The sequence below is a fragment of the Solea senegalensis genome, linkage group LG9 (genome assembly GCF_019176455.1).
Source record: "Solea senegalensis isolate Sse05_10M linkage group LG9, IFAPA_SoseM_1, whole genome shotgun sequence".
NCBI classification, from domain to species: Eukaryota; Metazoa; Chordata; class Actinopteri; order Pleuronectiformes; family Soleidae; genus Solea; species Solea senegalensis.
The window spans coordinates 10581691-10596528 of NC_058029.1; the positions used below are offsets into that span (position 1 = coordinate 10581691).

Consider the following 14838-nt stretch of genomic DNA (forward strand, 5'->3'; position numbering starts at 1 on the left):
TCAGGATGAAGCCCCATAATTCTCCTGTGTTTGATACCATGTGGTACCATTAAGGGAAAATGTCAGGTCTAATTTACAGTGCCATATGGGCATGTGAGGCTCATTTTTCAAGTTAAGATGGCTGTTTGCGGCTTTCGGGGAGAGTCATGTGATGTTTAAATAAATTAATTGGTGAAAAAGTGGCACACAAGTGATTTCACTAACAATTCTTGATTCATTTATTTTAAATCTGGACCAATGTTTTTAAATCTCTCAAAGTAATGGAGATAACTTGCACGAGGGTCATAATTGATAATGATGGGAGTCAAGTTTCATCACTCAGATATTTTTTGAAAGCGGCCATAGCATGGTCCTATCTCACTTATATGTGAGGTGTACTTACAAACAAAGTTTTTATGGTAAAAAAATGTCCTCGTTGCTACAAACGAGCCGATGTAAATGTCTCATCACTGACGCTCTCGTCAGCCATGCTGTTTCAGACCAAAAACCACACCCGCAGAACACGGACTGTCTTGTGATTGGCCAGCCAACGAGAGCTTTCCCACTGTCTTGTGATTGGCCAGTTACCTGGAAGTGACGTAATTGGCACGTCAGCTCTCAGATCTGCAGCTCCCCCTCTGGAAAGGCAGATGCACCGCTAGCAATTATCAAAACTTTGAGTAATGCCGTAATCCCTTACGCATTTGATCCGGAGTCTGACCCAGAGTAAGAAGACACTGTGACAAGTGAAAGACTGCTGCAGGACGCCTGTAGCTTGGATAACGTTGTGGTTACCGAGATGATAAACACACAAGCAAATGAAACACGAGCGTAGCATGCAGCTTAGCGTGTAGCCGGCTATCGCTAATGTTAAACGACAAAACAAGCACACAAAGACAGTTATATACGTATTGTTGGCACTGCTCCTTCCTTTAGGTGAAGTTTGGTGCTGTGTCCTGCTTTATATTGCTATTTTCAACCATAGAAGAAGAAGAACTACTCTTCTTCAGCTACAACGAGAGTAGTTCTTCTACTGTTGAAAGTACGTCACCGGATGTGCCCGGACTAGGAGGCACTGCTGATTAGAGGAGTGGTGAATTTGCCAGTGACGTAACTAGTCAACGGAAGTGCCGTTCCACTTCGTAGAGCTCAGGAAAATAATCAAACCCTGCGCTCTCAGCAGTGGCTGAACTGATTGTTATGGACTTATAGGGCTTCATAAATGAGGTAACGGTGCAGATACACACAAAAATGCAGCGTTAATTGGCACTTCCGGGCTATGGGATCTTTAATGGAAAGGAATAGATGTAAAATAACGTGGTTGAGAAGTGTAAAAGGTTTGCTGAGGAAGCAATGAACAGACATAGCTTTGGTCTGGACCAGTGGCAAGTGAACGAGATTATAGTATAGTATTGGTTTTACGCTGCGGTAGATAACGGGTGGAGCAGAGTCATCCTTCTGCAATAATGTCAGGTTGCAAAAAACCAAATTGCAAATGCCTAGAAGCTGGAGACCTCTAATGTCCATGATTGTCCAGTTGGCCTTGGGTACCAGCCTAAGTCAGCCCTCCAGCTTATAGTGTTGTCCATATCCATTATACACATGCACACACGTACGTCTAAGAGGACAACACTGTTTGACACCCATGCAGCCAAGTAGTAAGCAGATATAGCATTCCACAGCAGGCAGTTTTTGAAACAGTCTTGCTTGGTAACACCCATCATCTGGCCTCATACATACTCGCCAATAGCACGTCTAGTCAGTAACTTTCCCTTGACGGATATGGAAAACAATTTCGAAATGGTATTTACTGTTTTAATTTCCGAATTTTATAGGTATTTAAGCAAATAACATTTACATGATTATGCTAACATTACCCATCATCACCCTCACTGCTTTTTTGAAACTTCAAAGGATCAAATGGTTAAGCCTTGTCTTATCATCTTTTATGTTTTCTGTTTCAGTCGGTGGTAAAAACTGGGCGTTTGCTCATTAGTCATGAGGCTCCAGTGACCGGAGGCTTTGCTGCTGAAATCAGCTCCACAGTACAGGTGAGTGTGTGCCATCTGTGTTTGACAACATACTCTATTTGAGATTTTATTGGGCCCTGTAGTTCCCAGAGGGTATGATGTGGTCTTCAAAGGTCCTGGTCTTAATAGGTTGCAGTGGTCTTGTCAATAAAAGCTCCACTTCGCAATACAGCCAAAGTAGCTGCTCCCTAAGTGACATCTTTGTAAAGGTTAGGACATTGGGTCTTGGATGTTGGTGGCAAAGTGGTGATTTCCAAGAAAAATGAGCAATAATGCAATCACTGATTACACTCTACATGTGTATTATACATTTCTCAGTCACAGTGAGGTTTAATAGATACTACTTGTTCTACTTGGATTGCTGTTCATTCTTTTGTAAGGCATTAGCAATTCACAAGTTCTACACCACCAGAAAAAAAATGTGTAATTTATTCTTATAGATAAAATACTTACCACATTTAGTCTGTTTTAGGAGGGATTGTAATTTTAAATGCGGACAATACTTCATATATGTGACACTGATGTAATTTCAGTCTTCAGTCCCACTCCTCTGTCAGTTCATATCACATGAGACATAATACAAATACTGTGTAGCCGATTTGCTATGATTTCCAGATGTCCTGGTCTCACTTGGAAAAAAAGGGAGACTCAAGATCTTCCCTCATTATTGTTGTGTTTGGATGTTTTCTTTGGTATCAAAATTGATCCAGTGGATTTTATCTGTACATGCATGGTTAATACAATATAAACTTCAAATTCGGCATGACTTTCCATGGTCTAAATGTGGTTAAAACAAATGTATGCTTAAAAGCCAGCCCCAGCATGGAACCAACAGCTAATTCACTAACTGTACGGCAACATTACACTTTTTTGTTCCATTTGCCTAAGCATTCTGGTAGTTGTAGTTTAAAAAAATTATATAATAATGATAATTCCAAATAGGCAAGATAGATAGCAATTGGACTGACCCCATTAAGTTTTCTTTTCTATTGTTTTACCATCACAAAAGCTAAGAGTGCATCAAAACAGTTTTTACAGTAAGCCGTCTGTCGAAAACCTAAAATCATACAAGTAAAAAACTCTGTTAATAGTCCTGTAGGTCAACATCCCGTAAAAGGTGTATGAAATACTGCTTGATGATGGCAGTAGAAAAGACCTAGATAGTGTAATCATGGCATGTCAGAGACAATGGAGGGCAAATTCTGTGTCAAGTGTGTAATCAATTACTAAATGAAAACTCCCCTTCTTTCAGCCTGATTATATCTGTTTTTGCGTGGTGAGATAATTATCTTTAATGGGGTGTTTTCTCCTGGTGCGGCTTAGCACAGAGAATTCCACTCTTGTCTCACTGAGCAATTTCTGTTAACAATGACATCTCTCCCCTTTCATACCCGCCTCCTCAAAAGTCACACAGCGCTGTGTGCATATGTTGTGCTGATTCCTCCTTATTGTGGATGAATCAGTCAGTCCTCTCCTTATTTTCTTGTGCTCCGATATTTGTCTCTCCGCCTATCGGTAAGGACTTAAATCAAGGATGGGCATTTCAAGCAGAACTGCTAGTCAACACAGCAGAATATTATCCAATGATTATTTGTAGTATGTTGCACTGTGCACGAGTAAGTATTTGATTTGCTCATAAATTGCTCATAGTTTTCATCTGGTTTAACTCATCCATGTGAAAATTGTGAGCAATTACTAATGGCGCATTTCCACCGGCTCTACTCACCTCGCCTCGCCGGTTTAAGTAGCGGTTTTAACCGCATAAAACAAGTCACCGCAGTTTCACTCAGCCATGCAGTGATGACTCCGCCCACGTTAAGTAGGTACTTTTTTGTAGTGGAGATGCAACCTAATCATGCCGTGTCGTGCCAAGGCGAGGCGAGGCGAGCCGGTGGAATCCGTGCACCATAAGATGGATACTCTTGACCCCTAGGCCCAGTGTCACATAGTTGAATACAATAATACACTTAATAAATGTACCTTGTATACTGAAATATTCAAGTCCAGACCCAGCTCAGCAACTTTATCCAACAATAAATTAATTGTAGAAGCTCCTATGTTTTTAACAACCTCAAACAAGCTATTTTCAGAGGGATTTTTATTACCAACAAAGCTGCTAGAGCTTAGTCCTATTCTTCTTACGTCGAGTGTGAACTACTCTGTTAAGCATCTCTACTGGGTTAAGGGCCACTTCAAGAATGTAGATTTGGTTTTGTTTGCAGAGCTACTTCAAACTCTACAGTCATTTTCTTGCTTTATCCATCAACTTCTACTGTGCTTCAGCTCATGGGCAACCACCCTGACATTGTTTTGTGCGACAACTGGATCAACCTTTTTAACACATTTTCCCTCAAATGATTAAGTGTTGTTAACCAGATGCAAACTGGCTCCAGTGGTTGCATTACGCTTGTAACTGTTGGGTTTCATTGTTTGACCTCACTGATAAATCATCTCAACAGGACACCTCCCTCTAGGGAGAGTGTAGCCACAGCAATCAATCATGGCCATTTAGAGTGTCTGACAGTGAACTAATGTCTTCATAATTCTTTACAGTTTGAAGCAAATCAGCAATTCTTGATCACAAGTCTTCTGAGATGTTTTTGTGGTTCTCATAAGGAGATGATTTGTAAACAGAAAACTCCTAATAATGTTTTTCATAAGTCAAAGTAAGTAATGGGATGTACCATTTCTCTAATTTTTCAATTTGCAGCCAGCTACTAGCACTTGAGACAAATGAGCATTGTCTTGTCAATTGTGTGCTTAGCCATATTTTTGGAAAAAAAATACAAATGTTTGTGATTTATCAAGCAAGTTAATAGACAACAGAGAAGGGGATTTTGCTATTTGAGTGGTTTGAGGGGGTTTGTGGTTGTTGTTTTTCCTTCAGCATGAATCTGGGTCACCATTGGATGCTGTGAATTTAAGCTGACTGCAGCCACTATAGCCTGCAAAAGAAAACAAATTGTTTTTAATACTCTTTCATGTACACAATGGATTTGAAAATACAGATTTGGAAGCGTTGTTTAATCCAGTCCTGATAGCAGAATGAGTTTACAGGCGTTATGAATTAAGTGAAATATATATGTATTTAAAAGAAGAACTGGAATGTGATGTTAGGAGTCGGTCAATTATCACAGAATAAACAGAAAAGAAACAAATTTAGTACACAGTTATGGGGAAATATTGTATATTCACCAAGACCATATTCTTTGCTTGTTGGAGTATTTGACCATGTGAAAAATGGAAATGTTAGTTCAACGTGAAAGTGGAGAAAGCCACTGGAACCTTGAATTCAGAGCAGTCTAACATCTTTTGTCTGAAAGAGATTACTTTTACATATGTTAACCTCATTAGTCATATGAACAGAAAAAAAGAAAAATGCAAAGCATAATAGTACCCATTTAAAAGGCCAATTGCAAATGGACTAAAATACCTCATATTTCTGTATGTGTCACCTCTCAGGAGGTAAAACCTGTGGCCAGAAGGAAGTAAACAACCGACAATTTCTTCTAAAACCACATACCTCATTATGCAGAAGAGTGACTATTACAGTGTCATCGTCAAACTAGAGAAGATACCGGTCTTTCTAATTAGCCTGACACTCATTTGAGCACAAGATGAGTGGAGGGAAGGAAATAAGTTGGATTTTAACTTCTCTAAAGTCCTCCTTTGTCAGCTTATAAACCTTTTATTAACCAGGACAAAACTACAAATTTAACCCAAGAGAGACACTTAAAATGTTTGCCATTACTGCCATGTTTCTCCACACAAAGTAAATTTAACCAAATTGTGGCTTGACAAAAATGTTAAACTGGTTATAAGTCACAGATGTCTGGTAGGATTGTTTTAATTCCCTTTGTCCATTATTTCTGTAGAGGATTGTCATCCCCCAGCCTTTCCTGAAAGACCCATTTATGTTTTTTATTTTGTTGGCTGTATGAGGAACAGAGGGGAGTTTGGTAGGGATTGTCTTTGTCAGACTTTGGCTGCAGTCTAAATGACTTAATCATGCAGGGCTCCTGACAAGCTTTTTGCTTTGGTTACACTGATGCATTCTCATTTAGTTGCACCAACAAAAAATTTAGGTCCACCCAAATGTTTCAACATGTTGCCTTTATTGCCACAATTTTAATTGTTGTACATAAAGTAAGGTTTAGGTAAATGTTTGTCTTAATTTGAAGTGTATTGTAGTGTGGTCTCTTGTATTGAGTATAGACATCCCCATTAATTAGCAAAAGAAAGTTGCATGATGTCACAAAAACAGTGTTGATGCATAGAAATGTGCATTTTTAAGCAGTTGTATTGAAATCATTTTGCAGTAGGTGTTACTGCTATAAGCCCATTTATTTTCACAAGAGAGACTCTTCTCTCTACAGATAGCAAGTAACCCCCTACTTTGATGAGAAAGACAGTGTGCGCCAAATACCCACAACTCTCTGTAAGCTGGCTCATAAATATCTGTATGTGCTCCGAATGTTCTTGGCTGTGGGAAATACTGTGAATAAAAAGAGAACTACACTCGATCTCAATCAGGTTCCCAGACTTGTGTTTCTGGTAAATAATATCAGAAATGATGATGGGCTGTTTGGCTTTACTATTGGTACTATGTTTTAACTGCATTGTTGCAATATAGTTAACAGCTATTGGAGGTTCCTCCTTTTGTCTGTGATTTCCCAGTAAGGAAGTGTTTCGTCCATCCTAACATAATGAAAACTGAGACAATTAAAAAAATAGTTTGTACTTCTAAGTTTATGCCACACACAGCCCTGATGTATGTACTACAGAGTCATTTGAGCCATTTTATACGGATAACTTGTTCTAAACGACAAAGAAAAAGAATGTTTAATGTTTCTGGGAATCAAGCTTCACTGTAAAAGCCCTACTCTTATGTCTCCCTCCATCTGGTCATACACTAAATTGCCTTCAAAGGGCAGTGTTTATACAGGAAGGCTTCCTTTGAAACACTGAATTGGATGCAGGTACTACCATGTTGGGGAGGAAGGTTATGGAGGTTATGTAATGTTGAACTGCTGCAGCTTGATCCTATCAGTAGCTTCATAGCCTAAAGCCTGACTTACTCATTAGCCATTTCTTTCCTTCATATAACTGCAGGGTGTTGAGCAGAGTCATTTCTCACTTTCTGAGCTAAACCCCCCTTACTGTTCAAGTCAGTGTCACATTATCTACTTAATCTGTTGTGGCTAATGTTAGTTTATTCACTAGTAGCGCCATTAGTGTTACTAGTGAAAGCTTCAATTTGTATCAGACCAATACAGTGTTTTACAAGTGCACGGATACAAACCTTGTTTCACTTGCATGCCGCATATTTTCATTCTGGCATCGAAGCACATTGCATATAATGATGCACTTCTCAAAAAATAAACATTGATTTGAATGAAATCTGAGTTATGCGGCCATCCTCTGTCCAGCTGTGGTGGCAGTCAGTCAGTCAGACTACTGTACTTGTCTCCCTTTTCCAGTAAATGTATTTAGAGGAGATTACAGATGTGCCCTGGTACTGTCTGACTGGTTGTCAGTAGTTGGGCAGAGAATAGATTTCTAGGTTGTAATATAAGTTGACATGGATAATCACATTGTCATTTACACTGGAGTGAAAAGAAAGCAAGATACCATGTGGTATTACTTTGGATGATTTGTAGGGAAAGTTCTTCTTCACTGGCTGCAGAAATGCACCGTTTCATAAATACCTTGCACAGATGCTCATTCACAGCAAATGCTGTCAAATAAGTACCGGGGGAAAAAGGGGTTCATGCTAGTTTTCATTTTCATTTTATGGAAATGTTGTGAATTTTTTTTTTAGATGTGACAAGAAGAAACATCATGTCTGTCAAATCATCAGCATCCAGAATTGCTCAAGGCTTATTCTTTTCAAGTACACTCCTGTTTTACTTTGCATTTCCCAAGTTTGTATTTTTTTCTAGTGAATGAGGCTGAACGTTACCCAGTAAAACACTACTTTCCTTTGTGGGCCAGGTGAAAGTTATGGCAAGCATTAATGATGTTCAAATTATCTTTAAAACAAGACTGAACTGTTTTAGTGAGCTCATGTGTTTGACTTAGTTCTTAATAAAATATCCACCATCTGAATCTTACTCAGATTATGCCTGCAGTGCACTGTTCATTGAAAGGCTCACATCAAACACTAAGCTTTTTTCTTTTTATGAAATACACATCAAAGTTGGACTGTGCATCAAAGATCCTGGATATCTGTCAGCACATGTAAATGGTGTGCTTAAGCAAAAAGGAAAACAATTAGGCTCCCACATAACTAGTGGTACAGTGGCTGTTGTCAGGATCCTGCGAGGAGAGCATTGTGCCTGAGAGTCTCTGGTTGTTCTGAAGTTTATGAGGAAGGAGGAAACAAGGAATTGAAAGGTTCAGTCAGTGTTCTTGAACTAGATGTCGTTGAGTGTGCTTTCATTAAAGCCGATCCCCGTTCATTTGCCCACTGGAGCACACTGCCAGCGTGTCCAGTTACTAGCTGTTAACAGTGCCAGCACTGTTGAACCCTACACAACAAATCAGGTGGGACTTTCTAGGTTTTGGGTTTCTTTCTTACTGGCACCAAAGGTCCCTATGGCTGTTGGACTGGCCCTCACTCCACTAGCTTTACTGAGTTACTAAGTGATTGTAACACATGAGATGACTGTGGACTGGCACAGTTTTCAAAAACATTTAGGAACACATCCCACATTACATGCTGCACATTTTTAATTTGGACAATTTGTTACACTTGTAATTGTAGGTTGTTGTTTTTTTCTTCTCATGATTCAACTGAACATCTCGACGGCTCTAATAATTTATTTATTTAATACTAAAAAATGTGTTCTCCATTCTGCACAAGTGACATTAGGACAATGTATGTGTGGACACAGGAATAGCATTTGGATTTATTTTTAATCATCTTTGACCTTTTCTGTGTTGCAATTGTTTTTTTTATTGACAGTTGATTTTTCTTGATTTATTACACCCCAATTTATTTTCTTTCTAGTCATTCATATCTGTATTGTAGTGCATCCTGGACCTGATGTCCCAACTTAAAAGCTCCCACTGTGCCATGTTGGCCGCACACACACACACAAAGCTGCACATTTCTGCTGTGTTTTCTCTAAACACCAAAATCACAAACATGGTATTACTCATCAAATCTGACATTCCCTGGACTCTGCCAGGAGTTATATTTATTATTATTATTATTATCATCATCATTATTATTATTATTATTATTATTATTATTATAATAACGGTATTATTATTAATAATAATAATAATAATAATAATAATAATAATGATGATAATAATAATAATGTAGTCTGAAACACACAAGCCCTGCTCAGCCAAACACCAAGAGCAAAATATTTGGTTCATAATGTGTGAATAAATTGATGGCTGACATTGTGATGCTGTCAGTGTCACTAGAAACGGGTCAAAGTGTCATGCTGTGCCAGATGTATTGCACAAACAGGCAACATGCACAGATGTTGCTATGCAAATATCATTGCTTAACTTTTTTTTTTCTTAAGGCAATATGATCTCATAAAAGGGTACTTAAGGGTACTTCAAATCTGTGTCCCTGAATCCAAGTTGTAACTCACCAGGGGGTTTGTCCTATTTGGAGTGTTTTGATCAACTTCATCTTGCTTTGTCTCTGTGGGAGGAGGTCAAAAGACAAATTAGAGACACGAGTCATGGCTTGTTTTGCTCTCAGGCCAAAATGGCCTTAGCACTGGCCTTTGATGAGCCTGAATAAGTCATCTTTGTTTGTAGAATCCTGAATGTCAGTAGAAATAAAAGCAAGGTGTCAAGTTGTGTCGACCACCTACAGAACTCGCCTACACTGATTTTCCAGTCAATATCATCTATCCACTTGTTTTTCTCTTGGGAAATTTGGGGTTTCCGCTGCAAAAAGGTAAAATACTGAGTTCTGTGAAGGAGAGGGTTGGTTCTAGGTAGCTTAGAAGGCTGATGTTAGTTTTGGGACAAATTCCTCAAGAATGAACTGCTGGGCCAAGCAAGTGTGCGTGATCGTTTGGGGAAGATTGTCAAACTAAATCTATCAAAGAGGAATGTGCAGGCCTGTAATTTCAGATAAGCTCAAATCAGCTTGGAAACAAACAAAGAAACAACTTTAAATTGAAAAAAAAAGAATTCTTGAATTCTGCCTCTCTCTTGGTTTTATGCATTGTCATTAATCAGTTGTTAAAAGGCTAAGTGTGAAAGGTCATTGGAAATCAAAATTTGACAAAACATGTTTTTCCATTGGTATTCAACAGTCTTCCTTGGGTTGAGTTATACTCGACTCCTTCACAAACTTGGATGCTGGACCTTGAGTACAACCTTTTTCACCACAGATGTTGTATTCCTGCAAACGGTCATATTACTATATGCTGTCATACATGCATACAAACTGTCGACTAATATGCATCAGAAACAAAAGGTGGTTTAAAAGGTGTTTGAATGGCTTCCCTGCATAAATGAATTATGTTAGATCACTGGACTGCCAATAATCACAGACTTGTCCTTGAATTGTGTTTTTCTTTTACTTTTTTACAGGAGGAGTGCTTCCTTAACTTGGAGGCTCCTATCAGTAGAGTCTGTGGTTACGACACACCATTCCCCCACATCTTTGAACCTTTCTACATCCCAGACAAGTGGAAATGCTTTGATGCAATCAAAAGGATGATCAACTACTGAACCCTCATGAGGTACAAAGTTCTGACAGCTTCCACTTGGAGCTGATTCTATGGAAGTCTTTTAATCCAATTCCCTTAAATGCTATCCAACCTTTATGCTTATAGCAAGTATTTACTGTGATTATATGTGCTGACATATAATCACAAAGATGCACAATAATAGATTTGTACTGTTTTACCAAGCCAAAGTGCAGTAGTTTATACTAATAACTAACCTATTTGGTACAGAAATAAGTTTGTCTTATTATTATTATTATTATTATTATTAATAATAATAATAATAATAATAATAATAATAATAATAATAACAATTATTATTATTATTCATATGTAATTAGTTGTTCCCTAGGATTCTAAAATATAAAATACCAGCTGTTATGTAAAGGTCAGTCAATGTTAGAATAGGTCATTTCTAACATGGTTATGAGCGCATAATGAGCGCATGAATTGGACTTGAATTGACAATAGTCTATAACCCAGTCTTATATTGGTTTCTTTCTAAAAATGTGTCCTTATACTAAAATAAGATGACGGTATGAAGTCTTATGAAGGATAAAACGTGTTGGAGCATTTAAACACAAAGTTGTGGTGATGTTGTAATTATTGACACTGACAGTCCACTAACCATAATATCGTAATGGTTTGGATTTTTTGGAGTCGTGTAACATTTTTCCAAAAGCATGAGTTGAAGAACATCATTATAGGATTTATTCAAGATGGAAAAAACAACTCAGGAAAAGAAATTAACACTCCAGCAATTAAACACTGCCTGAAGTCAATGCAATGGACTTGAGAGAGTGAGATAAATGTGATAAATTGTAAAAAAAAAATTAAATAAATAAATGAATCTAGTAAAGGTTGAGACTCGAGCCTAAATAGGATTTGTCCATTCTAAAGACCCAAATGTGAAAAAGGAGCATTAGAATTGAAGTATAAAAAAGTGTTGAATCATATATTGTTTATGAGTTTGTAGAGGTTTTAGTACATACTGAAGCTACATTCCCCACAAGCTTATTGCATTGACCCATCAAGTGTTGTGTTACTACAGTAGTCATAGATGACAAAGGTATACACAGCAAAATGTTGACATAATTACTGACAAACCTTCAACATCTTCCGGTATGTTTACTGAAGCCACGACCTTCAACTCGATGTGAAGCTCAAGCATGTCAAGGATTGTGAAGCAGCTGTTTTGGGTGTATTCACATCTGCATTTAAAGGTGGTGACTTGTCGTCAGACCACACAAACCTGGTTTTTGTGCCAAGTGTTAACAGGTTTTACAAGTCATGGATATATGCCCCATTGAGTTGTGTAAACTCATGCAGCTCTCTCATTGTTGGTTGGACTATTGTCATGAGTTGCAAAAGTGTTGACTAATGCTTTGGGACTCTTAGACAGTCGGGGTGCCAGATTATTGCCTAAACCACTTTTATTGTCACGATTAACTTGAGTCATAGCAATTAAAATGCTGGCCTCAATAAATAAGTGGGAAAAAGCCACAAAAAAAAAAAATTACTAAATTGAACCCAATACATCGTCACTCATCCTCCCTCCTCACCACCTCCATCCAGCTCCACTTTTCCTCCCCACCTGCCATATACCACGGCTTGCCAAGGTATTCACTTTAACTCAAGGAAGCTCTCTCCTTTTCCAGAGTCAACGTCTGGTGGGCCTGAACTCCACGCTCTCCCTCTTTTCCTCTTCATTTATCCAATCAGTGGAGAGCAGCCAGGAAAAGACATTTTTTCACCATCAAATCAGGAAGCACTATCCAGATGTCCCTCTGTGTCATCCCGCTAAAAGACTGTTACAGTACCTCTGGAGTAGTATGAAACCCTATTCTGTTGCAGTGGAAAATGACCTGATCCAATCGATGAAACTCTACATTGGCTTCACTCCTAAATTAAAGTTGGATACCCTGGGTGAAATAAATTTTTGGTGGCATTTGTTGCTTTCTGCCTTTCTGTCCTGTTATGTTTGATTAAATGTGCCCAGGTTTGCCCTGGAATCTTTAATTTGACATTAATTTAACCGTATTGTTCTAATAGCATAGATCTGTGGTTTGTAAGACAAATAAACAATTTATCATGGTAATCTGCATTGCCTTTGTTTGCATTTAATTCACTCATTCATTTTGGGTTTATATTTATTTAACCAGGAAAACACTTATTGAGATTAAAAATCTCTTTTAGAACAGTGTCCTGGTTGGTTAAAGAAAATCCAAACTTTAGAACACATAATTAAGAGAATACTGTATAACTGTACAACTATCAAATGTGCCTATCAGAAATAGTACTTCTGCCCACACCTTCATTAAAATTTGCAGGCATTGTTCAAAACCACTCAGCCACTCCTCCAGCATGTGTGTGCAAGGGAAAATTAGGAGTAAAACTATAAAAAGAAGCAGAATTAAATGCAGTGACTATATTCCTGTGCCAGACTGTAAATGTGTCTTTCAGGCAGCTCTGTTTTGGTCTTCACCATTACCTAAGAGGGGGGAAATAAAAAATCACTCTTCAGTGGGAAAATGCTTAAATGTTTTCTGTCGTATTCGGCAGTGCAACATAGTTGTGTGACTGGAAACACAATTGAAACGCAAAGGATTAGACTGGACATGGCAATAATTCCTTGTGGCGTGGTCGCTGTGAGAGACCCTATTCACATTTGTCTGGTTCTGTGGTGGCATCAGTTGACAACCACATTCTTCATGTTAAAGCTGTCATTCTATTCCACGTGTTGTCCAGTAATCCATGGGCTGAGAACAGCTACGCTGCTGTCTGGATTGCATCATGGCCACAGTCTGTCCTAATTTTAAGGCTCCAAATTGAAAAGTGGCATTAGGCTGTACAAAGTTGAAACAGCTTTAATGATATTTCCAGGTGGATTTCCTTATGATTTTCCCTCTCAACTCGCCCTTAGTTGCCAAAGACTGTTGGGGAAAATTAGTGCTATTTGGTGTTATAAATGAATGTCAATCCTTTCTTTTGTCCTCGTCAGTCAGACTTGAGCCTTTGAGTACACTCCCAGGCATTTCCCTTTCCTGTCTTTTTTTCCTTTTTTCCTGGAGTTGCAATGTTTATCCCATCTCTGCAGCATGTTAGGACAGATTGCCATAACTCGCTGAAAATTCTGTGCCTTTTACTCTTTGGTTTGTTGCACTTTTGCCCATATTTGCTGACTGAATTAAAGAAAAAAACAAACCTTTTTGTGACATGTTAACCTACGATTTATTACTACAATAGTGTTTTAGTTGTTTGTTTTTTTTGCAACCTATAAACACAGCTCTTCCTTGCCCTCAATGTTTAAGTTACATATTGCTGCCTTATGGTCCTTTAAGCCTGTGGGGGACAGAATAATCACCCAGCTAATGAAACGTTTACAGTGGAAGCACATAAGAGAAAGCTGCTAAACCAGATGGCCCCATGCCTTAAGGTGTTTGCTTTTGATTTGTGCAGAACCCAGTCCATCCGTGGAGAGAAGTGAAAGAGTTTTGCAAGGGTGACTAATAAGTTACCAGAGGCTTTGTTTGTTTTTTTTGTCTTTTGAAGAGAATATAGGATCAGTGTCTTGACAAAATAGTTTCAGATCAAACCTGAGCATCAGAGAAAGAGAGAGAGAGAGTGGCCAGTTTTTTTAATCCAACACAACCATCTGGAAAATCTTCTGATAAAATCATGTGGATAAGTGGGTTCATACATTTGGAAATTTCTTAATAATGTTTTGGAAGTATTTCCATAACCATTGTGGTGGTCAAGATGTGTGCTGCTCTGCACTCAATTTGCTTGTTTTCGGGTCAGACTTCCATAATATCACTTTGTAAACAATTTTTCTTAACATGCAGAACAAGAAAAGTGAAATGTTTTTTTTCCCCTAGTAGTTGCACTCTGCTGCTAAATAAAGGCAGTTGGCAGCATGTATTTTGGATTGTGGCCTGTGAAAATAGACACATTTGGAATGGCTGTGATTGAACTGAAGTGTAGTTGTTCATGGTAACATTGACCAGACCCCTATTCCGAGTACACACAGCCTATAACCCTGTGGACCTTCAAAGATACTAATTTGTAAATGTCTCCTCAGATTGGCTCAACAAAGCTGAAACATGACAGATTCTTTA

At 38.4% G+C, this 14838-nt stretch overlaps 1 protein-coding gene across 1 annotated transcript in view; it reads left to right on the forward strand.

Moving 5' to 3' along the window:
• bckdhb (branched chain keto acid dehydrogenase E1 subunit beta) overlaps positions 1 to 12822 on the forward strand; it is a 44814-nt gene extending 31992 nt beyond the window's left edge. The window contains exons 9-11 of the mRNA XM_044034222.1: positions 1944 to 2030; positions 10584 to 10735; positions 12379 to 12822. Of these exons, the coding sequence (XP_043890157.1) occupies positions 1944 to 2030; positions 10584 to 10724 (228 nt within the window). The 3' untranslated portion in view covers positions 10725 to 10735; positions 12379 to 12822. The remainder of the gene's footprint in view (positions 1 to 1943; positions 2031 to 10583; positions 10736 to 12378) is intronic.
• The last annotated feature ends 2016 nt before the right edge of the window (positions 12823 to 14838 follow it).